The sequence below is a fragment of the Beta vulgaris genome, chromosome 8 (genome assembly GCF_026745355.1).
Source record: "Beta vulgaris subsp. vulgaris cultivar EL10 chromosome 8, EL10.2, whole genome shotgun sequence".
In the NCBI taxonomy this organism is placed as follows: domain Eukaryota; kingdom Viridiplantae; phylum Streptophyta; class Magnoliopsida; order Caryophyllales; family Amaranthaceae; genus Beta; species Beta vulgaris.
The window spans coordinates 37931695-37950256 of record NC_079209.1 but is presented as its reverse complement, the minus strand read 5'-3'; the positions used below and the strand labels follow the sequence as shown (position 1 = coordinate 37950256).

At 33.8% G+C, this 18562-nt stretch overlaps 1 protein-coding gene across 1 annotated transcript; it reads left to right on the top strand.

The window, feature by feature from the left end:
- The first annotated feature begins 2686 nt into the window (after positions 1–2686).
- LOC104901409 (beta-glucosidase 24) lies at positions 2687–14191 on the top strand. Its single transcript, XM_010688982.4, has 11 exons — positions 2687–3237; positions 3866–3970; positions 4247–4322; positions 6432–6512; positions 6647–6734; positions 7218–7434; positions 9246–9364; positions 9523–9743; positions 10749–10889; positions 12510–12654; positions 13798–14191. The coding sequence occupies exons 1-11, from the start codon at positions 2830–2832 to the stop codon at positions 14024–14026; spliced, it is 1830 nt and encodes a 609-aa protein (XP_010687284.1). The 5' UTR covers positions 2687–2829; the 3' UTR covers positions 14027–14191.
- Positions 14192–18562: the final 4371 nt, after the last annotated feature.

Below are 18562 nucleotides of genomic sequence, written 5' to 3'. Positions count from 1 at the left end.
CTACTCTAGGCCCCGCTTCACCTCCTTCCAGTTCAGCTCCCCAAATTCTTGGCCCAACTCCACAAAGTCCTGGCCCAACTCCACAAAATTCTCGCCCAGCTCCCCTTGCTCCCGTTTCTGCTGTCCTCCCTTCCCCAAACCTTGGCCTAGTTTCCTCCTTGCCCGTCCCATGTTTGGACTCCTCTTCTGATTCAGTCATGGGCAGCGGCCACTGAGCTAAACTCCCATCCACTAGACTTCGCGACTATATTACGAATAGTGTTCTTGTCCCGAGTGTGGATTCGGCCTCCCTTGCCCCTGGTCCTTCTTCTTCTTCTTCTTCTTCAGGTACTCCCTATCTCTTGGCTCACTATGTAAAATTGTGACAATTATTTTGCAAATTATCGAAAGTTTCTTACAACTCTTATTTCTACACAAGAACCTCGTTCTTTTAAGGAAGCAATGAAGGATGAAGGCTGGAGGGCCTATATGCAATATGAGATTCAAGCTCTCAAGGATAATGGGACATAAACTCTTGAACCACTTCCTCCTGGTAAACACGCTTTAGGGAGTCAGTGGGTTTATAGCATCATATATCACTCTGATTGTAGTGTTGAGCGTCTTAAGTCTCGTTTGGTTTTTTTTTTGGTAATCATCAGCAGGCTGCTTCCAAGCATTAGGAACTTCATCAGATGGATGTTCACAATGCATGCTTACATGGGGATCTTGAGGAGGAAGTTTACATGAAACTTCCTCCTGACTTTTCTCGGTCTGACTCTAAGCTTGTGTGCCGCTTATTAAAATCTTTGTATGGATTGAAACAGGCGCCTAGGTGTTGGTTTGCCAAGTTGCTTACTGCCTTGAAAGGGTATCGTTTCTTATAGTATTACTTTGATTATTCATTGTTCACCTATACAAAGGGCACCACTCATCTTAATGTTTTGGTCTCTATAGACGATCTTATTATTTCTGACAATGATTCTGCAACTATTTCGTTGTTCAAAGCCTATATGTGTGATTGTTTCAAGATGAAGGACTTGGGTTCTCTCAAGTACTTCTTGGGCATTGAGGTGGCCCGTAGTGCCTCGGGTTTGTTTCTTTGTCAACGGAAGTATACTCTCGATATTATTTCAGAGGTTGGTTTATTGGGTGCCAAGCCATGTGGCTTTCCCATGGAGCAGAATCGTCGCCTTAGTCATGACACTGATGCCTTATTTGATGAGCCTGAGCAGTATCACCGTCTTGTTGGTCGACTTATTTACCTAGCAGTGACTCGCCCAGAACTTGCTTATTCGGTTCATAGTCTCTCCCAGATCCTTCAAGCTCCTCACATTGCTCATTGGGATGTCGCTTGCGTGTTGTTCGTTACTTGAAGGGCACACTAGGGCACGATATTTTACTTAGTTCTGCTAGTGATCTCACACTATAGGGTTGGTGTGACTCTGATTGAGCTGCTTGTCCCATCACGAGACGTTCCTAATGTGATCCAGGAAATAGCACACCATTTCCTTGTCTTCAGCTGAGGCTGAGTATAGATCGATGACCGCCATTACCTGTGAGCTTAAGTGGCTCAAGGGCCTCTTTCTTAGTCTTGGGGTTCATCATCCCAAGGCCATTCCCGTTTTTTGTGATGGTCGGTCTGCTTTTCATATTGCTCACAATCATGTGTTTCATGAGCGCGCGAAACACATCGAGGTTGATTGTCATTTTGTTCGTAATGTGATCCAGGATGCATGGTTTGATAGCTCCGTCTTATGTTCCTAGCACTAGACAGTTGACTAATGTATTTACTAAAATGCTTGACAAGATACAGTTTGATCTTTTCATGTCCAAGTTGGGCATTTCATCCCTGCATGCTTCAACTTGAGGGGGGGGGGGGGGGTTTAGAGATATCTTTGGTATCTTGAGATATTCTAGTATATATTCTTTCCTATCTTTTAGGGAAGTTATTTTGATCCTCATTGATTACCTCCTCCTTAGAGGATTCTTAGGTATAATTTACCATGATTATTAATGAGAAGATCTCAAGCTTTTTTCGTGCCTTATCATTTTGTTAGTTTAAGAGGGGTTGAAAATGGATTGGTGAGACATTGGAATTTTCCTAACTTAATTGTCATATGAGCATGGATAAAGATGAAGAAGATGAAGATGAGGAGGAGAGAGAAAGACATATAGGTGGAAGGAGAGAGAAAAAATTGGAGGTTTATGATGTCATCAATGGAGGATGGTGGGAGGAGAAATAAAGAAGATGAAGATGGGGATGAGAGAGAAAGACAAAACCTAACGGCGCTAATAATAAGGGTATTTTGAGTACAAAGTCCAAGTTTAGAGATATCTCAGGAATTTCCCAAATGTGAGAGGCAATTTGAGAATTACGTCGAACCGGCCTCATGGATACGTGAGGAGATTTCCCAAAAAAAAAATATAACAAATTAACCATGAGGAAAATGCCCGGAACATACCAGTCAATTCATAGCTGATCATGAAGAGTCAAAGCCCTCGAGTGTCACGAGTTCATGAAGATTGATATTATCATAATATTTGTTAGTAGGAAGCGAGTATCACGCAAGTGATCCACCTGACCACCTTATCCTAACTAGGGAATGGAGTCACTAAATTAAGGTAAGTAGAGTATTTAAATGAACGTGTAATTAGCTGTCGTATCTTTATTGGGTCATGCCGTCGGAAATCAGATTAAAAAAGAGACTTGATTGGGGGTGTAAATCAAGATCGCGATCTTTACTCGGAGTGTCATTAATGCAAAAGCTGATCATACAACATTAGCTCGTACTCTATATATAAGAGATGCAACAAATTAAAGACGTACTATTACGTAATAAGCACTAATTAATGGCACTCTTTTGTGTAACAGCAGCGCCTCTAGGTTATGAAAATATCTCCATACATACCCATCAACATCAAAAAGGTACAACCAAGAGCTCTCTAGACTTCACCTTCCTTAGAAAAAAGCTAAACTCAAAGAATAACACGAAAGCCTTTATTTGTAAAGGTCTTGAAAATAATGGTGTAACATCACCCACTTTAACCACATCACCAACAGATCAGTTGGTGGTGGCACCGGCACCGCTTCCAAAGCAGCCGTCGGTGGAAGTGCCAGAGCCATCCGTGGATGGGAGCACTATGTCAGTGGTGTTGGCTCCTGGCCTGGAGCCTGCCACTATCTCTATACCAACTCATATCAAGAGATCTGATTTCCCTTCTGATTTTATTTTTGGTGCCTCCACTTCTGCTCTTCAGGTTTTTCTAGCTCTTTCAGCCTCTTGTCTGCATAATATAACCTGCTTGTTTTTTTATTTACACAGTTTGACTTTCACGTATATCAATGTATAATTTTTATCAAGTTTTTAACAAAATAAAACAATAAGTGTAAATTTTATATATGTATGATAAATTTTATAATAATCTTAATTATGAGATATTGAAATAATTTTTCTATTAATTTCATATCAAGGGAGTGTATGATTTTGTGACGTGATAATTAATTAGGTACATAAGCTAAACAAATAGATGTCTTGACTAGAGGCATATCTATGATTGTAAATTTGGTAGGGCACGTGTCACCTATACAATCTAATATAGTTTAGTCCCTAGTCTTAAGTCTTAATCTAGAAATGTTAGTTATTAAATTAGTATTCTTTTTTGTTAAAAGTCCTTTATTTTATTATTCTTATTATGTGACGATCTGTAAAAATTCTTATATTCTTCTTTATTATGAAATAAATTAAACAAGCTTTTACATAAAAAATAGAAGCATTTTATTTGAATCTGAACAAAGGAAGTAGTAGGTAATTTTGTCTTGAAAAAGAAGTACGTAAGACTATATGAGTCAATGGTAGATTTTTATAACGATTGGTAAAAAATGTAGACTGAAGGAAATGGAAAAGAAGGGGGGAGAGCACCAAGCACATGGGATTCCATGATATCAAGTGGTGGGAATCAGATGGCTATCGATTCATACAGCCTCTATCAGGTACTTGCTTTAATCTACCACACATGAGTTTATGTACATTTTGGTACAAATTAATAAAATATGTATCAATGATATTTGCTCTCTCTTTTTGTTGGCCTGTTGGGATCCCCGGCCTATGTGAAGAGTGAAGACAATAGTTTTTATGCTGCGCTCTTTTACTTACCAAGAGGCACTTTGGACATGATCAATAATAATAATGGTGCATTAACACTTTGCAGTGGAGCGTCAGATACTCGTATTTTAATCTATTCTTATTAATCTTGGCATGCTTGGCAGGATGATGTGAGTCTGTTGAAGGAAATGGGAATGACTGCTTATAGGTTTTCCATTTCATGGTCGAGAATATTGCCTTGTAAGTCACAAAATCCAGTTCTGCATACAAATTTGCTCCAATAAAATTATAGTTTCTTGTCGTTATTCAAATATTTCCTTCTTCTCTAAAACTTTGTAGCTTTTTTTTTTTACAGGAAAGGAACATTTTCCTTCATGAAAAGTCATATGGCATAACCATTGATAAAAATTAACCCCAAAATAATACAAACTTAAAAAGTTATTACAAATTATGTATCAAGAAAATTAAATCAATATAATGCATACTTGCGTGTGACTTTAAAAATATGTAACTTATCTGGAAGAAATGATTGATTGACATAAGAAAGAGACTAAACTCTCCCTTAAGAGAAGGGTGTCCTAACTTTCATTATGTACCAAAAAAAAGAAAAAAAAAAGAAAGAGCCTAAACTAGAGAGGAACAAACACATATTTTATAAAAAAAACTACATTGTTAATATTATGCAATATGATAAAATAGAATTTTTGGCGTTGTAGTTAAATCTGATAAAGTTGATGCAAACACAATTACCGAACCGATTTACCCGACTGAAGATCCAATATAAACCCAAAACAACGACTAGAAAGTCAACCCAAAACCCAAAATATGATCAAACCGAATCGAGATCAACCCAAAGTTAACTTGACCCAATGTTACTACTAGAATCTGTGTATCGGCCGATTAGACCGACGAAATATCAGTAGAAAAGACAAAAAATCGACCAGAATTTCTAACTATAATTTAATGCTCTAACTTCCTATTAAAATGCAAAGTAGCACAGTCGCCCACGAGGGCTGCCCTCTTCTGTACTTCACCACCGGTATTCCATAAGCCATTTGAAAATATTTTATGGATTATTAAATGCGCATTTTAAACCAAAGCCAATGCTTACTATCGATGACTAAACCCCATTTCCAATCGCTTGTAGAAGCGTCGTTAAGTACCGTCTGCTCAACAAAATATACCAACCGCTCGACGGATAGTAATAAAACGCGAGTTTAGTCGAATTTATTTTTAAAGAAATTACCGACTGCTCAACAGTCGCTTTTTATTGCAGTCCTTACCCTTCCGTTTCTATTCGACTATACAAACAAAAAAAATATTACCCTAAGCATTTGAAAGAAACGACCGTGCCGAAATTGACTGCTCCCTTTCTTCCTTAATCTGCACCGCACTGGGAAGCAAATTCCGGCGTTAAATTAAGTAGAGCACCATCTCAAATTCCAAGGCCTTGTCGAAGGTTCAAAACCGTCATCCCAACACTATGTTGGGTGGTTTCTCTCAAATTGTTTGGCAATGGGCCTTTAGATCTAATCAATTTTTTTTTTTTTTTGATAATTTTTAGATCCATTGTCTTTTCGGAATACAAAGCTTTATATCCAACCTATGAGCTAATGTACTCTAGAGACTACGCTCTTAAGCCAATTACCTTATCTAATCACAACAAAAATTTAAGACCCTAGCTCAAACAGAAGATCTCCTCCGACAAGGTATAAAATCACTCTAGCAAACAAATGAACATAAGGAAAGTATATTAATGACGAAAAAGAACTAAAAGCCTAGATTGGAACAACAAAGATGATTTCAAAAAAAAAATTGATTGTAAATACTAACCAGTAACCACTTGAAGAAACCATATCTAAATCAAACTATTGGGTAGGCGAAAACGAAGAGTCGTACGTAGTATAGAGAGGTTAGAGAGAAACTTATACATGGAGAACGTATAGAATCAGTTGCCACGAACGTTAATTCTAGGAGATCTTCACTTAATTTTTGAAAATCAGTTTTCATTTCGAAAATTAGTCGTTCGAGCGTTTTTATCTTTCTAAAGATATTGGAGAGGGGTGATTTCACTAGTAAAAGTTATTCGCCACTTATATAGAGTTACAGTCATAGTTTAAATAAAGGATCTAAAATCTGATCGATACAAGTTTTGAACACCCGTACACTTATAGCATTGATTCTAATCCGATCTTATATAATTCTAGTTTTTCAGATGTCTTTCAGTCTTTCAGTCTTTGTATTGTATGGTTGTCAGTCTTTCAGTCTTTGTATCAATAGTACTATTGATTATTTTCTTGGTGTAGAATTGTAGATGCTAATAATCAATTTATTGGAATTGATGTGTAGATGCTGGTTACGATAACACTATCGTGAATCAACAAGGAATTGAATTCTACAATAATTTGATCGATGAACTGGTTGCTAATGGTAAGGATCACTTTCAAACATGCTTAAATAGTTTTTCCATCCTTAATTAACTTTTTTTTTTTTTTTTTTTTGAAAGGATCCTTAATTAACTTTTTTAGCCAACTTATGGATCTTTTTTTTCATAATCTTTGTAGGAATCACCCCTTTCGTGACTATGTTTCACTTCGACCTCCCTCAGAGTATACAAGACAAGTATAGCGGCTTTTTGAGCAAGGATATCATGTAATATTTTTTTTTTTTTCTCCCTTCTATATCTTAGAATTTCATTCCACATTTAATTTTGGACATATCTATTTTTTTATAAAAAAATTAACCTTAATTTATTTATTCAAAGTCATACAACATCTACAATAAAAGTCAAAACTAAAAAAATACATATCAAAATGAAATTGGACATATCTTATACAGTTTTACGTTTAAAAATAGTTAATACTCTCATCTAATCTCAATCATTTCATTGATTAGTCGTTGCAAGATATATTCCTCCATTTTTTAAAAGATACAACATTTTAACTTACACGATTTCCAATATATAGTTTTGACCATCAATATTTTTAATTATCCCCCCTATATTACTATTGTCTACTCATATAAATGTATTGAAACAATGTTAATTATGTACCTTCTTTTTTTTTTCCCTTCTATGTTTCTTTATCTAATATCTTTTTCTTTTACTTTTGGGTGGCGGGCGATGTTTGGATATAGAGAGGATTTCAAATACTACACAGATTTATGTTTTAAGACATTTGGTGATCGAGTGAAAAACTGGATAACAATAAATGAGCCATATAATTTTGGTTCGTTTGGATACAAAGAAGGACTACCCGCGAACAGTCAGGTTGAGCAAAGTCCATTTGTTGCCACACACAACATAATCCTATCTCATGCTGCTGCTGTCCAAAACTACAGAGATAATTATAAGGTGATTAATTATGCCCAATTCTGAATAGATCACCTGAAATACATATATATGAGACAAATTTACTTTTTATGTATACTATTTCGCTCTTAGAATATATTTTTTAACTTTAGAAGTGGTCAAAGTAAAATATTATAATATCATGTAGGGTTCTATTAATCTGTTTTAATATATATCTTTATAATAATTTAAAATATAAACATTACTAAATATTAATGGTGAAAGAAGTGTATTAAAATCCGTGTAAAATGCCAATAGGAAGATATATAATGAATGGAGGGAATACTTTCCTAATTTCTCTGCATAATTGGGTTCTCTATATTAACCTAGCTCTGTCATACTTTTTGGAACTGAGGCTCAAGGTTATAAACTTAAATAATGTACTAGCTCTTTTCCTTTAATTTCTTTTAAGTAGACGTCAGGATGTTTTACCAGAGAAACACGTTTTAGAGTAAATTGAAGAGAGTGTAAAAGTGAATCATTTTGGTTTATTTACCTTTTTTTTAACGAGGAGAGAAAGTATGAGTTTTTTATATTTAAGGACGATAGAGAACATGGGAGAGAGAGAGAGATAGAGAGAGTGTGTGTGGACCAAGGATCATTAAATTATTGTTTTTTTTGCCAAATAAGGAATAAATAATATTGAATAGAACTTTAAAAAATGGATGGAAAAAGAAAGTGAGTAGAACTTTAAGAAACGGTGGGACTAAATCTTTTTTACAGTTACAATTTGATTTTTTATTCAAAATTATAGAACTTTCACTACAATTTTTACTATCATAAATATCAAACTATATTTATGTCAGATTTAGTCAATTAATATGTAATTTTTTAAATTAAATTAATTTATTGATTTAAATCATATGATATCTACACAAGTCAAACCAACAAATACATATCAAATTGGATCAAATAAATTTCTATTATGAAAAAATTACGATCGTTGTTATGATCTTATAGTTTTGCAAAACCCTTTTTTACACCGCTATTTGATATAGCTAGCCTTCTACGAGTGGTTTAAATTGATATGTTATATTTTTGACGTATAACTTTGATCTGATTTAACGGATTGTAGACAAAGAAGTGATATTAACTATGAAGCCGTACAAATTCTCATTAACAAATCAATATGTAAATAAAGAAAACAAAACACTAAGGTGGTCCCGAAACTCTCACAAGGAGATAAATGAAACTCAATATATTGGTAGATTTAACGCAATATATGAGTAGAAAAACTCTATATTAGTGAGAGATTAGAAATATATTGTAAACAAAAACTTATAAACAAATGCAAAAAGAAAAGGAGGGGGTGCTTGCTACCGTTCAAATAGGTGGTCGTAGACACTAGATAATCAAAAAAGAAAACTAGGGTTTATAAAGAAAACGACTAGGAAAGAGAGAGAAAAGTAATTTTTCACTTGTGAATTGTGATTATATTAACTAAATATCTGATATTCAAGGTGCTCTTTAATTTGATTTTAGTCAATTGATATTGTCAAAATACTATATCAATTTTTTATGATTTTTAGGGATAAGATAATACGTCAATAATGGTCAAAACTAAAATATGTATCAAAAACTTGAAAAAGAAATTGTTGTTTTTTTGATAAGGTAAGATGAAATCACTTCATAAACGGAAAGAATTTAACTCATATCTTAAGAGTGGAAAGAGGGCCTTTAACCAAATAGGTCAACTTTGATTTTAGAAATTGTTGTTAAAGAAAACAAAAGGAGCTATTGCATAAGATATACTGATATACTGTATGTAGCCTAATACCTTTCTGTTTCATAATTCTAATCGTGGGTGATTTTAGCAAGCTCAAGGTGGCAAAATTGGCATCTCGCTATCATCTTTGTGGTTCGAGCCTTATGACAGAAAAAATGAACATCATATAAAAGTTCAAAAGGCATCTTTGGCCATGATGTTGGGTTGGTAAGTGTCAAGTACTGCTAAACTGTTATTGTTATCTTACTCCACTTTTACATGAATTTTCATCGAGTCGTCTATGTTAGACTAAAGAAAAGTACCTAAAAATCTGATGGAGATTAGTATTCATTATCTAAATTGTTTAATATTATATTTCATTTTAGGTACATGGATCCACTGTTCTATGGCGAATATCCCAAAATAATGCAGGAACTTGTCATTGGAGGGCTTCCCAAATTTACCCCTGAAGAAAAAGAAATGGTGCAAGGCTCCTATGATTTCATAGGCCTCAATTACTATACTTCAAGATATGTGACACCCTCTCATGTATCTACTATTGATACCACCTACGGGCAGTGTCGCGTGGAGTTCATAGAGCAAACAGGTGATTAGCTCATAAACATATCATTTAATTTACTTAGTCAATATATATTTGTTTTTAAATTATGTTTCTAGCTTATACTTTCTTCACGATAATGATACTAATTCTAACGGATTTTTCACAAAATACCTATGAAATTTTACGAAATTCATGAGTTCGTTACTTTTACGTTTTCAAAAATTTATCGGGTATCCTTTGATTTTGCATATAGTGTACCAAATATTACAAAATACCCATGAAGTTTTACGAAATTCATGAGTTACACTTACGATTTCAAAAATTTATCGGGTATACTTTCATTTTGCATATAATGTACCAAGCACCCTCAATAAATTATGGGTGTTGATTATGTTAACTTAAATGACCTAATATAAGTTGACCATATCCTAATTCCCCTAATATTTCGTATTATGCCTAATAAAGTCTTTTGAAAGCAGACAAATTTTTCTAATAGTTAGTTAGGTCATTATCAGAACTATTTTGATCACATAGAAAAAGGGATTTATATCACTATAAAAGGACATTTTTGACATAATATGGTAAAATAGACGAATAAGGTTGGAGTTCAAGTGATTTCAAGTTATTTAAATTAACAGAATTAATACCAATCAATTCTTGAGGGTGTCTAATACATTATATGCAAACTTAAGAATACTCAATAAATTTTTGAAAACATAAAGGTATCTCATGAATTTCATAAAACCTCAAGTGTAACGGGTGAAAAATTCGTAATTTTAACAACTTATATGTTTGTCATGGTTAGATATTTAGACTTGCAATTTCTTACAATTGCTTGGCTACTCAAATTGGAATTAATCATTGCAAATCAACACTATATTTTGAAATAAGTACAAACCCTTTGTCTTGCTTTCCCTTTCCCTTTCCCTTTCCCAGCCTTTTACATTTTAATTTCCAAGAGTATTGAGTTCCAGATATGCAAATGGTAGCAGGATGCAATTTCTTTGATCAGCTTATATTTACCATTTGCTTCTCATATATTCTCTCCAGTAACAAACAAGGATGGGAAGTTGATTGGATCTCCAGCTCCACAAAGTACTGATATTTATGTGGTTCCTACCGGATTGAGAGACTTGCTTCTTTACGTCAAGCATGCATACAACAACCCAGAAGTATATGTGACTGAGAATGGTAAGTCAATCATGCATTTGTACAATGCATTTTCTTGGATTTTTTTTTTTTTTTTTTTTTTTACATATTACCCTTTTCCATAACGTTTATGTAGCTTGTGATTTCTTCTCCTTGATCCTTATCACATTCAAGTGGTTATTTATCTCTCTTCATCTTTTCTCTTTTCACGAGATTTTATATTTTTCACGAATTTTATAAAATCTCGTGTCTCCATTTTTATGTCCTTGGAGTACTTAAAAGAACTTTACTAGACATCTCATCGTGAGATGCCAAAATGGCAAGGTACCAAAATAAGGATAACTCGTATCAAAGTTCAAAGTTGATATTAAAATAAGTATAACTGGTACCAAAGCTCAAAGTTGATACCAAAGTTTGTACGGAGTAAGAGTAATTTTGGTATCGGTACCTATTTTACTGAACTTTGGTATATGTTTGTACCAAAGTTCTTTACACTTTGGTATAGGTACCAAAAGTTACTTTGATGTTGGTACCAATTTTAATAAACTTTAATACCAGCTTTATTGAACAGTCATTTGTCTTCTTGCACGAAATATAAATAATACCCCTGTTTGACCCCTCTCAAGATGAGACGACTAAGAGACGACTAATAGTTTCTCTACTTAAAAAGCATTGTCATTCTCCACTGCATTGACATGTCATTACATCAGATATAATACACTTGAAATTTTGTTTCATCAGTATCACATAAATTTGAAAAGAAAATGATTAGTAAAAAAAAAACCTTCTGCATTTGAAAGGAGAACTATCCCCCCCCCCCAAAAAAAAACCCCACAAAAAAAAAGGAGATTCATGAGTTACTCTTGACCTCTTGGTTTAGCAACTATATCTCTATTACAAATACAATAGTGGATTATAGATAATAAAAACGAAATAGAATAGTGGATCATAGATAATAAAAACGGAGTTTATATGACATACTCTCGACAAATTTTTTATTCACCATATATCATTGATGTTTTTAAAATTCACCATGTACCTCTCAATTTGTTGATAATTCATCATACACCCTTAATGATTAAACAATTAACTTTTTGATCATTAAAGCCTAATTCCATTACTATACCTTAAATCGCTTTTTATTTCACTCATTTGCCGTCACATATAAGCATTGAAACAACACATAAGATCAAAGAAGAAGGAAAAAAGTTATGAAGGAAGAGTGATTAAAAGGGTCATTTGTCGTGCTTTATTGTTAGTCAATTAAGGTTAACGTCTTAACGATTCAAATAGGGATTAACTAGGATTTTGTAACGGAATAAGCGATTAATGACTAAAGAAATTGACAGTCATTAAGGACTTATGGTGAATTTTGAGGAACCTGAGTGGTATACGATGAATTTTGAAAAGTATGAAGATATATGGTATATATAAGAGATTGTCGGAGGTATATAGTGAAAACTACAAATTAATCCGGTACATTCACGACATATGAAACGAGTTTCAACTTAAAATTAGAACAAAAATGGAATTATTATTATAATGAAAAGTAATAGAATAAATAATCTCGTATCCACGCTCTACAATTAGTACATCTTTTTTCTTTTTATGTCTTATTTTCTGTATAATGTCATGGGATTGATACAATGGTATGCAACACAGGTATTCCTTCAATGCCCACAATCACGGGCTCCATTAGGGATTTAGTTGCGGATAAAAACATCGAAGAAATTAAGGAAGCGCTGCTTGATGGGTACCGGATCAATGACATTAGCGATTATCTCTTCAATCTTCGTGAAACTTTGGCGTATGATACTTCACTCATTTCTTTCTAATAGTTATTGATTGTCATACAACTTTGTTAAATAATAAAAAGAAATAATAGAATGCTACATTTTATATTACTTTTTAAGAGAAGGTCATTTAGGTATGAGTTAGTTACGAATCAAGTCTATTTTGAGTCAAGTTAATTAGTTTCTGGTCGAGCATATTCGGGTTGGTTTGGAGTAATATTGAGTTTCGAACTAACTTCATTTCTTCATTTTGAGTTGAAATTAGACCTTAAATTAGGTGATCAATTATTCTTGTTTCATATGTAACCCGTTAAAAAAAAAACATGATGATAATCTTAAAAAATCCAAAGGTTGACTATTTTTTATTAGGTTTTCTCCCTAATAAATATGTGTAAGAGTACTTGAGACATTTAAGCATCGATATTAAATTTATACGGCGAGACTTGTTATAGGCTCACATTGGAGAATAATCTGACCATATCCATATACAATAGGTTTTGATCCTCATATAAATTATTAATGAATACAATAGCCCTTCTACAGTTATATGTGTCATCTTCTATCTTCTTCTTATACTTGGGAACATGTTAACTTTACATACTTAACAACTAATTTTCTGATTTTTATTAGTTGCAGCACGTTAGCTTTCACATTTGTCAATACCAAAACTTTTGACCATTGATATGATTAATATACTAGCAAAATTATAGAAAATTGATATTAATACTCAAATATACAAAGTTGCTATTTTTATTCAGTTGTATTATATGTAAAGTGTATAATCTAAAAGCATCATCGAATATTTCAGGATATGTACCAAGTTTTTGTAAATAATGGGGGGTATCATTTTTGATAACTTTGCTATAGACATATAACCCCTGATTGATATGCTCTTCTAAATTCATACACAAAAGAAAATAATTATATTTCATTATTTCGTAAAATATACCTAAAAACTAGAAAATCTAGCCTTACATACTATACTCTATAGTTGGCATTCTATGATAGTAAAAAAAAATGGTTTAAGTCTCCCAAATTTCAATGCATTCCTGATAAATGTTAAAACATTAACTAATAAATAGATGGAGGTACTATGTCATAACTAGATTTCTAGTTGAAATAGTAATACTAATAATGTTCGATTGGTATATTTGCAGGGATATAACATATGATCAGGACCAGAAGCGCGTGCCTACAAATGTGAAGGGATACTTTGTGTGGTCATTGGTAGACAATATGGAAGTAGCAGATGGAGGCTATAATATTCGATATGGCCTAAACTATGTGGATTATCTTGATAGGCATAGGCGTTACCGTAAGGCATCTTCTATGTGGTTCACTCATTTCCTCAATCCCAATGGGGACGAAACACCAAATGTAAATTAAGTGCTGCCTTAAGCAGGGTGATGTTTTCGACTTTATTGATGAAACGCCAAACTGAAATGTACAATTTATGATTGTATGTTCAATGTTTTATGTATTTTTTTTTTCTCGCACAGGGACCCTGTGGTTAAAAAAATAATTCTATTGGACTTCTCGCAGGTCAGTCAATTCAACTATACAGGTCAACTTTAAAAGTAGGGGACAAATAAGGGAATCCTTACTCCCAAGCCTATGTTTTATGTATTATCATCATTATGAAACACGAAACATAAATATGTATACTCTCGGCCCGTTTGGTAGTCGTTAATAAATTATGGTAATAGGAATTTTAAGTGTAATTTTATTAGGGAAGCACCCTTAAATCTTCATGGGGAGGCAATTTTCCTCCATGCATGGGAAATCAATCTCACCCCTAAACTTCAGTTTTTGTCTCCAAGATGAAGCAATTTTCATTACCATTCATTACCACCTACAAAGTGGTATTCGATGGGAATGAAAATTCAAGAAAGAAAGTGGACACTTTAGGATAAATTAGCATTACCAAGTGAACGGACAATGATATTTTTCACAAATTTACACACAAATTCAGTCCCATTACAACCATTTTTGACCAACTACCAAACGGGTAGTTTGTGTAACATAAATTCTCATATACGGCCGACCACACCTATAATTTCGCGTGTGCCCGGGCCATATATGACGCCCAAGCGGATGTAATACCTCAAAACCTCCTCCTTTCTTTTTTCCCCACTTCTCCTCGTATCCTTGTACAACAATTTGTATGCTTCAAATCTGTCAACAACAATGGCATGCTCACGCCACACTTTCTCTCTCCTCCATTTTTACCATCACCTTAAGACCATAACTTTAATGGAAGTCCTTCGAAGTCCTTCAAAACTATGAACAACAACTTGACGAGTGTAAATCGCAACTTTAATGAAAGACCTTCAGATTCATCGTAGTCTAAAAGCTCGTTGTTTTGTTAGCCAATACTCCTACTTGATATTGAACACATCAGGAACAAATACTTTGATCTAACATGGGACCATACTTCAACTAATAGACCATAAACTAGAATAAATAATTAAGCAAATTAATGGAAAGAGAAATCAAGCAAATTTTTACCCAGAAACATGGACAACATCCATGTTAATCTATTTTGATGGAATTTGAAATTTAAAAAAAATTATTTTGTTTAATCTTATGAGTAACCTCGTTAACCACATTTATTTATACGAGCAACCTCATTTAATCATACGAGTAACATCAATTGTTCACAAGTAACCCCTTATTTATTAATACGAGTAACCTTATTCGTTTATAAAGAGTAACCCTATTTATTCATATGAGTAACCTCATTTTGTTCACATAAATAACCTTATTTTATTCGCATCAGTAACCCCAATTGTTCATACAAGTAACCCCCACTTATTAATACGAGTAACCTCATTCGTTCGTAAGGAGTAACCCATTTATTCATAATAGTAACCCCATTTAATCATAATGAGTAATTTCATCCTGCTCACATAAGTAACCCCATTTTATTTGTATTAGTAACTATCCCCAATTATTCATACAAGTAACCCTCACTTATTAATATGAGTAACCTCATTCGTTCATAAGGAGTAACCCTATTTATTCATACTAGTAAACTCATTTAATCATATGAGTACCCCTATTTGTTCACATGCATAGGTAATCCCACTTTGCTTATAAGAGTAACCACATTTCTATATAGGAGTGACACCTTTTTATTGTTAAACCTAACTACATACTCATACAAGTAACTCCATTTGGTCATCAGAGTGACTCCATCTATTATAAGAGTAACTCCATTTGTTCATAAGAGTAACTCCATTTATTCATAAGGGTTTGTGCATGAGGGTCAATTTCAAAAGGTCATATCTCATAGCACACTTATATTTTTGGAAGAGTCATGTTAAAGATGAAAATTTGGCTCTATAGCTTTCCAATGCCTGGTCAAAAGCTCGATTCTGATGAGAAACAAGTGAGATATGACTATTTGAAAATGAGCTAGCGGCTGACAGAGTGTCTCGTGCGCCGTCACACTTATAATTTCGCGTGTGGCCGCGCTACTGTGTTTATGTACACCACTTTTATTAGTGATAAATTTTCTTTAAATTAAGAAGGAAGTTTAAGAGGTAAATTAATTGTGATTTTAATTTAAAATCAAAGTATCAAGAGTTTTCATAATAAAAGTAGTGTACAATGTACATTAAATGTACATCTAACCTTTCCCAAAGATATATATAAAAAAAATACTCCCTTCATTTAAAAAAGATCGACTTACTTTTCAATTTGTTACTTATTTTATTGTGAAATAAGCAAAACACTTCTCTCAAAAATCCGAGACATAAAATAGAGAAGTGTTTCATATATTTTAGAAGGGAGAAAGTATATTTTTATAGACATATAATTACGTCTCTCTATTTTAGTAAACAATGATAATACATTTCCCGCTTACTTGATCAATATTAATGAATAACGACAAATAAGCCTTAAAATATATTTCAAAACCCGTTTTTCTCCATCTCTTTTTTTATTAGGAGAGATAAATTGGCCTAGAGACAACACCTGCTAGGCTACTAGCTTGTGGGTAGACACAAGCTCAAAAATGCTAGTTACAAGGCTTAGCAATCCACATAAGACAACTATGCATGTGCATCAAGGCAAATTGGGAAATTAAAATTAGATGATCTTTCAAATTATTGAATTTGGGTCATCTTATAATTTAAAGTTGCAACTAGTGTTTTAGTGTTGATTTTAAGCCCAAATTTGTCCCTAGTGTTACATGGGTTAATGATTGAAGTCTAAATACAACAACAATAACAAAACTTAGCATGATATAGGCATGATATGAGCATCCTATAGTTCTATTATGGGCAAGAGTATTTTATTTGCTTTTATCGTTTATTTTTAGTTTGTTATAGAACTCATTAATTAAGCATAATGATGGGCGTGATTTAACGAGTTTTGGAACTCCTTTGTAACTCTTTGTGGCTGTTCATTATGTACAAAAACTTCCTTTTGCTGCTCCATGTCCCTACATAATGTGGTAAATGACCAATGAAAATTAACTTTGTGAGAATTCATAGAAAAAAAACTTGTGTTTTCAAGTTTATGCTTTGAGTGAGTCTCAAATGTTAAGCTTCCCTTATTACTTTTAGTGTGTTCTTTAGTAATAAGCTGAGTAGAGGTTGAGTGGGTCTTGCCTCTGGCCAAAACCCCAAAACATTGAGTGTGTCCTTGTGTTTTGGTACCATCCTTGATTTCGAGTGTTTTAGACTTAAATCAACAACTCGCCTAAAGTTTCATTGCCACCACAATAGAAAAATCACCAACTTACTGTTATTCAAACCTTGGATAAAACCTTATAATACAGAGTGGTACTCCACTGAGTAATCACCTCTTCCTCATTTTTTTCTCCATCTCTAAAGTCTATTCAGCAGTACTTCAATTTTGAGAGTTTTTAAAAAATATTTGCTATTGGATAGCTCTTAAAACAAGCGTTTTGAAAAGGTATTTTATGTCAAGTTTTTGATTTAAAACGAAAAATTTATTAGTAAATTATTGGAACCGAACTCAAATTGGACAACTTTTATTATTTGTGTCATATATCTTTCTTTAGAAATTAGAATTTGCTGGTTATTCTAAATTCATTAGAAAGTACACTATGAAGATTTCCAATGACATATTACAAGCCAAATTGCAAAAACTGGGGTCTACAGTAATGAGTATTGTGAACTCTGCTTGATAAGGATATTAAGGATTCTACAGCATTTCCAAGCACAACTAGAGGTGGTAAATTAAAGCATTTGTGTTGGAATATTTGTAGATATGTTTGTATAGAAGTTTGGGCTCCTTATCATTGGTCAATTGGATGTATAGAAGTTTGGGCCCATATACATTATATTTGACACTAGGGCTGTATATTTTGTTCGGGTGTGGGAAAAGCTAAGTTAACTTTGACAAACCTAAAACACATCCTACCACTACTGTGTGGCTGGCATCGTGTCATGGTATCAGAGCCAACACTCTGACTGGCGGTTAACTGGAGTTTTACTTCTCGCCGACATCCTCGCCTCACCCGCGTGATAAGCAAGGACTGAAAATCGAAAAAAAAATAGCAAGAGAGAGATCGAGAGAAACACCATGGGAGATGATAAAAAGCTTGAAGGAATGAAAGGAGAGTGGAGTGTGACTACTTCCTCCCCTTATTACTTGGGATCCGGTGATCAGCCAGGCAACGTTATTACTCACATAATTTTCACTGGCGAGAATTACATGGCCGGCGTGGGCAAGAGCCATGACATTCTCCTTGCGTGCTCGACGTAAATATGACTTTGTTGATGGGATAATTCTCAAGCCGGTCAATGCGCAAGGCTTACTTGATTGGGACACGGTTCACTCAATGATCATGTCGTGGCTGTTACGAAGTATGGAATCACGGATTTTCGCCACCATACCGATGCATGACAACGCTAAGGCGTTACGGGACTATCTTGAATGGCGCTTTTG

Coding starts and splice junctions, on each gene's coding strand:
- LOC104901409 (XM_010688982.4), top strand. CDS start 2,830: ATGGCACTCTTTTGTGTAACAGCAGCGCCTCTAGGTTATGAAAATATC. Junction 6,735..7,217: donor TTTTTGAGCAAGGATATCAT/GTAATATTTTTT, acceptor GTTTGGATATAG/AGAGGATTTCAAATACTACA. Junction 12,655..13,797: donor AATCTTCGTGAAACTTTGGC/GTATGATACTTC, acceptor GTATATTTGCAG/GGATATAACATATGATCAGG.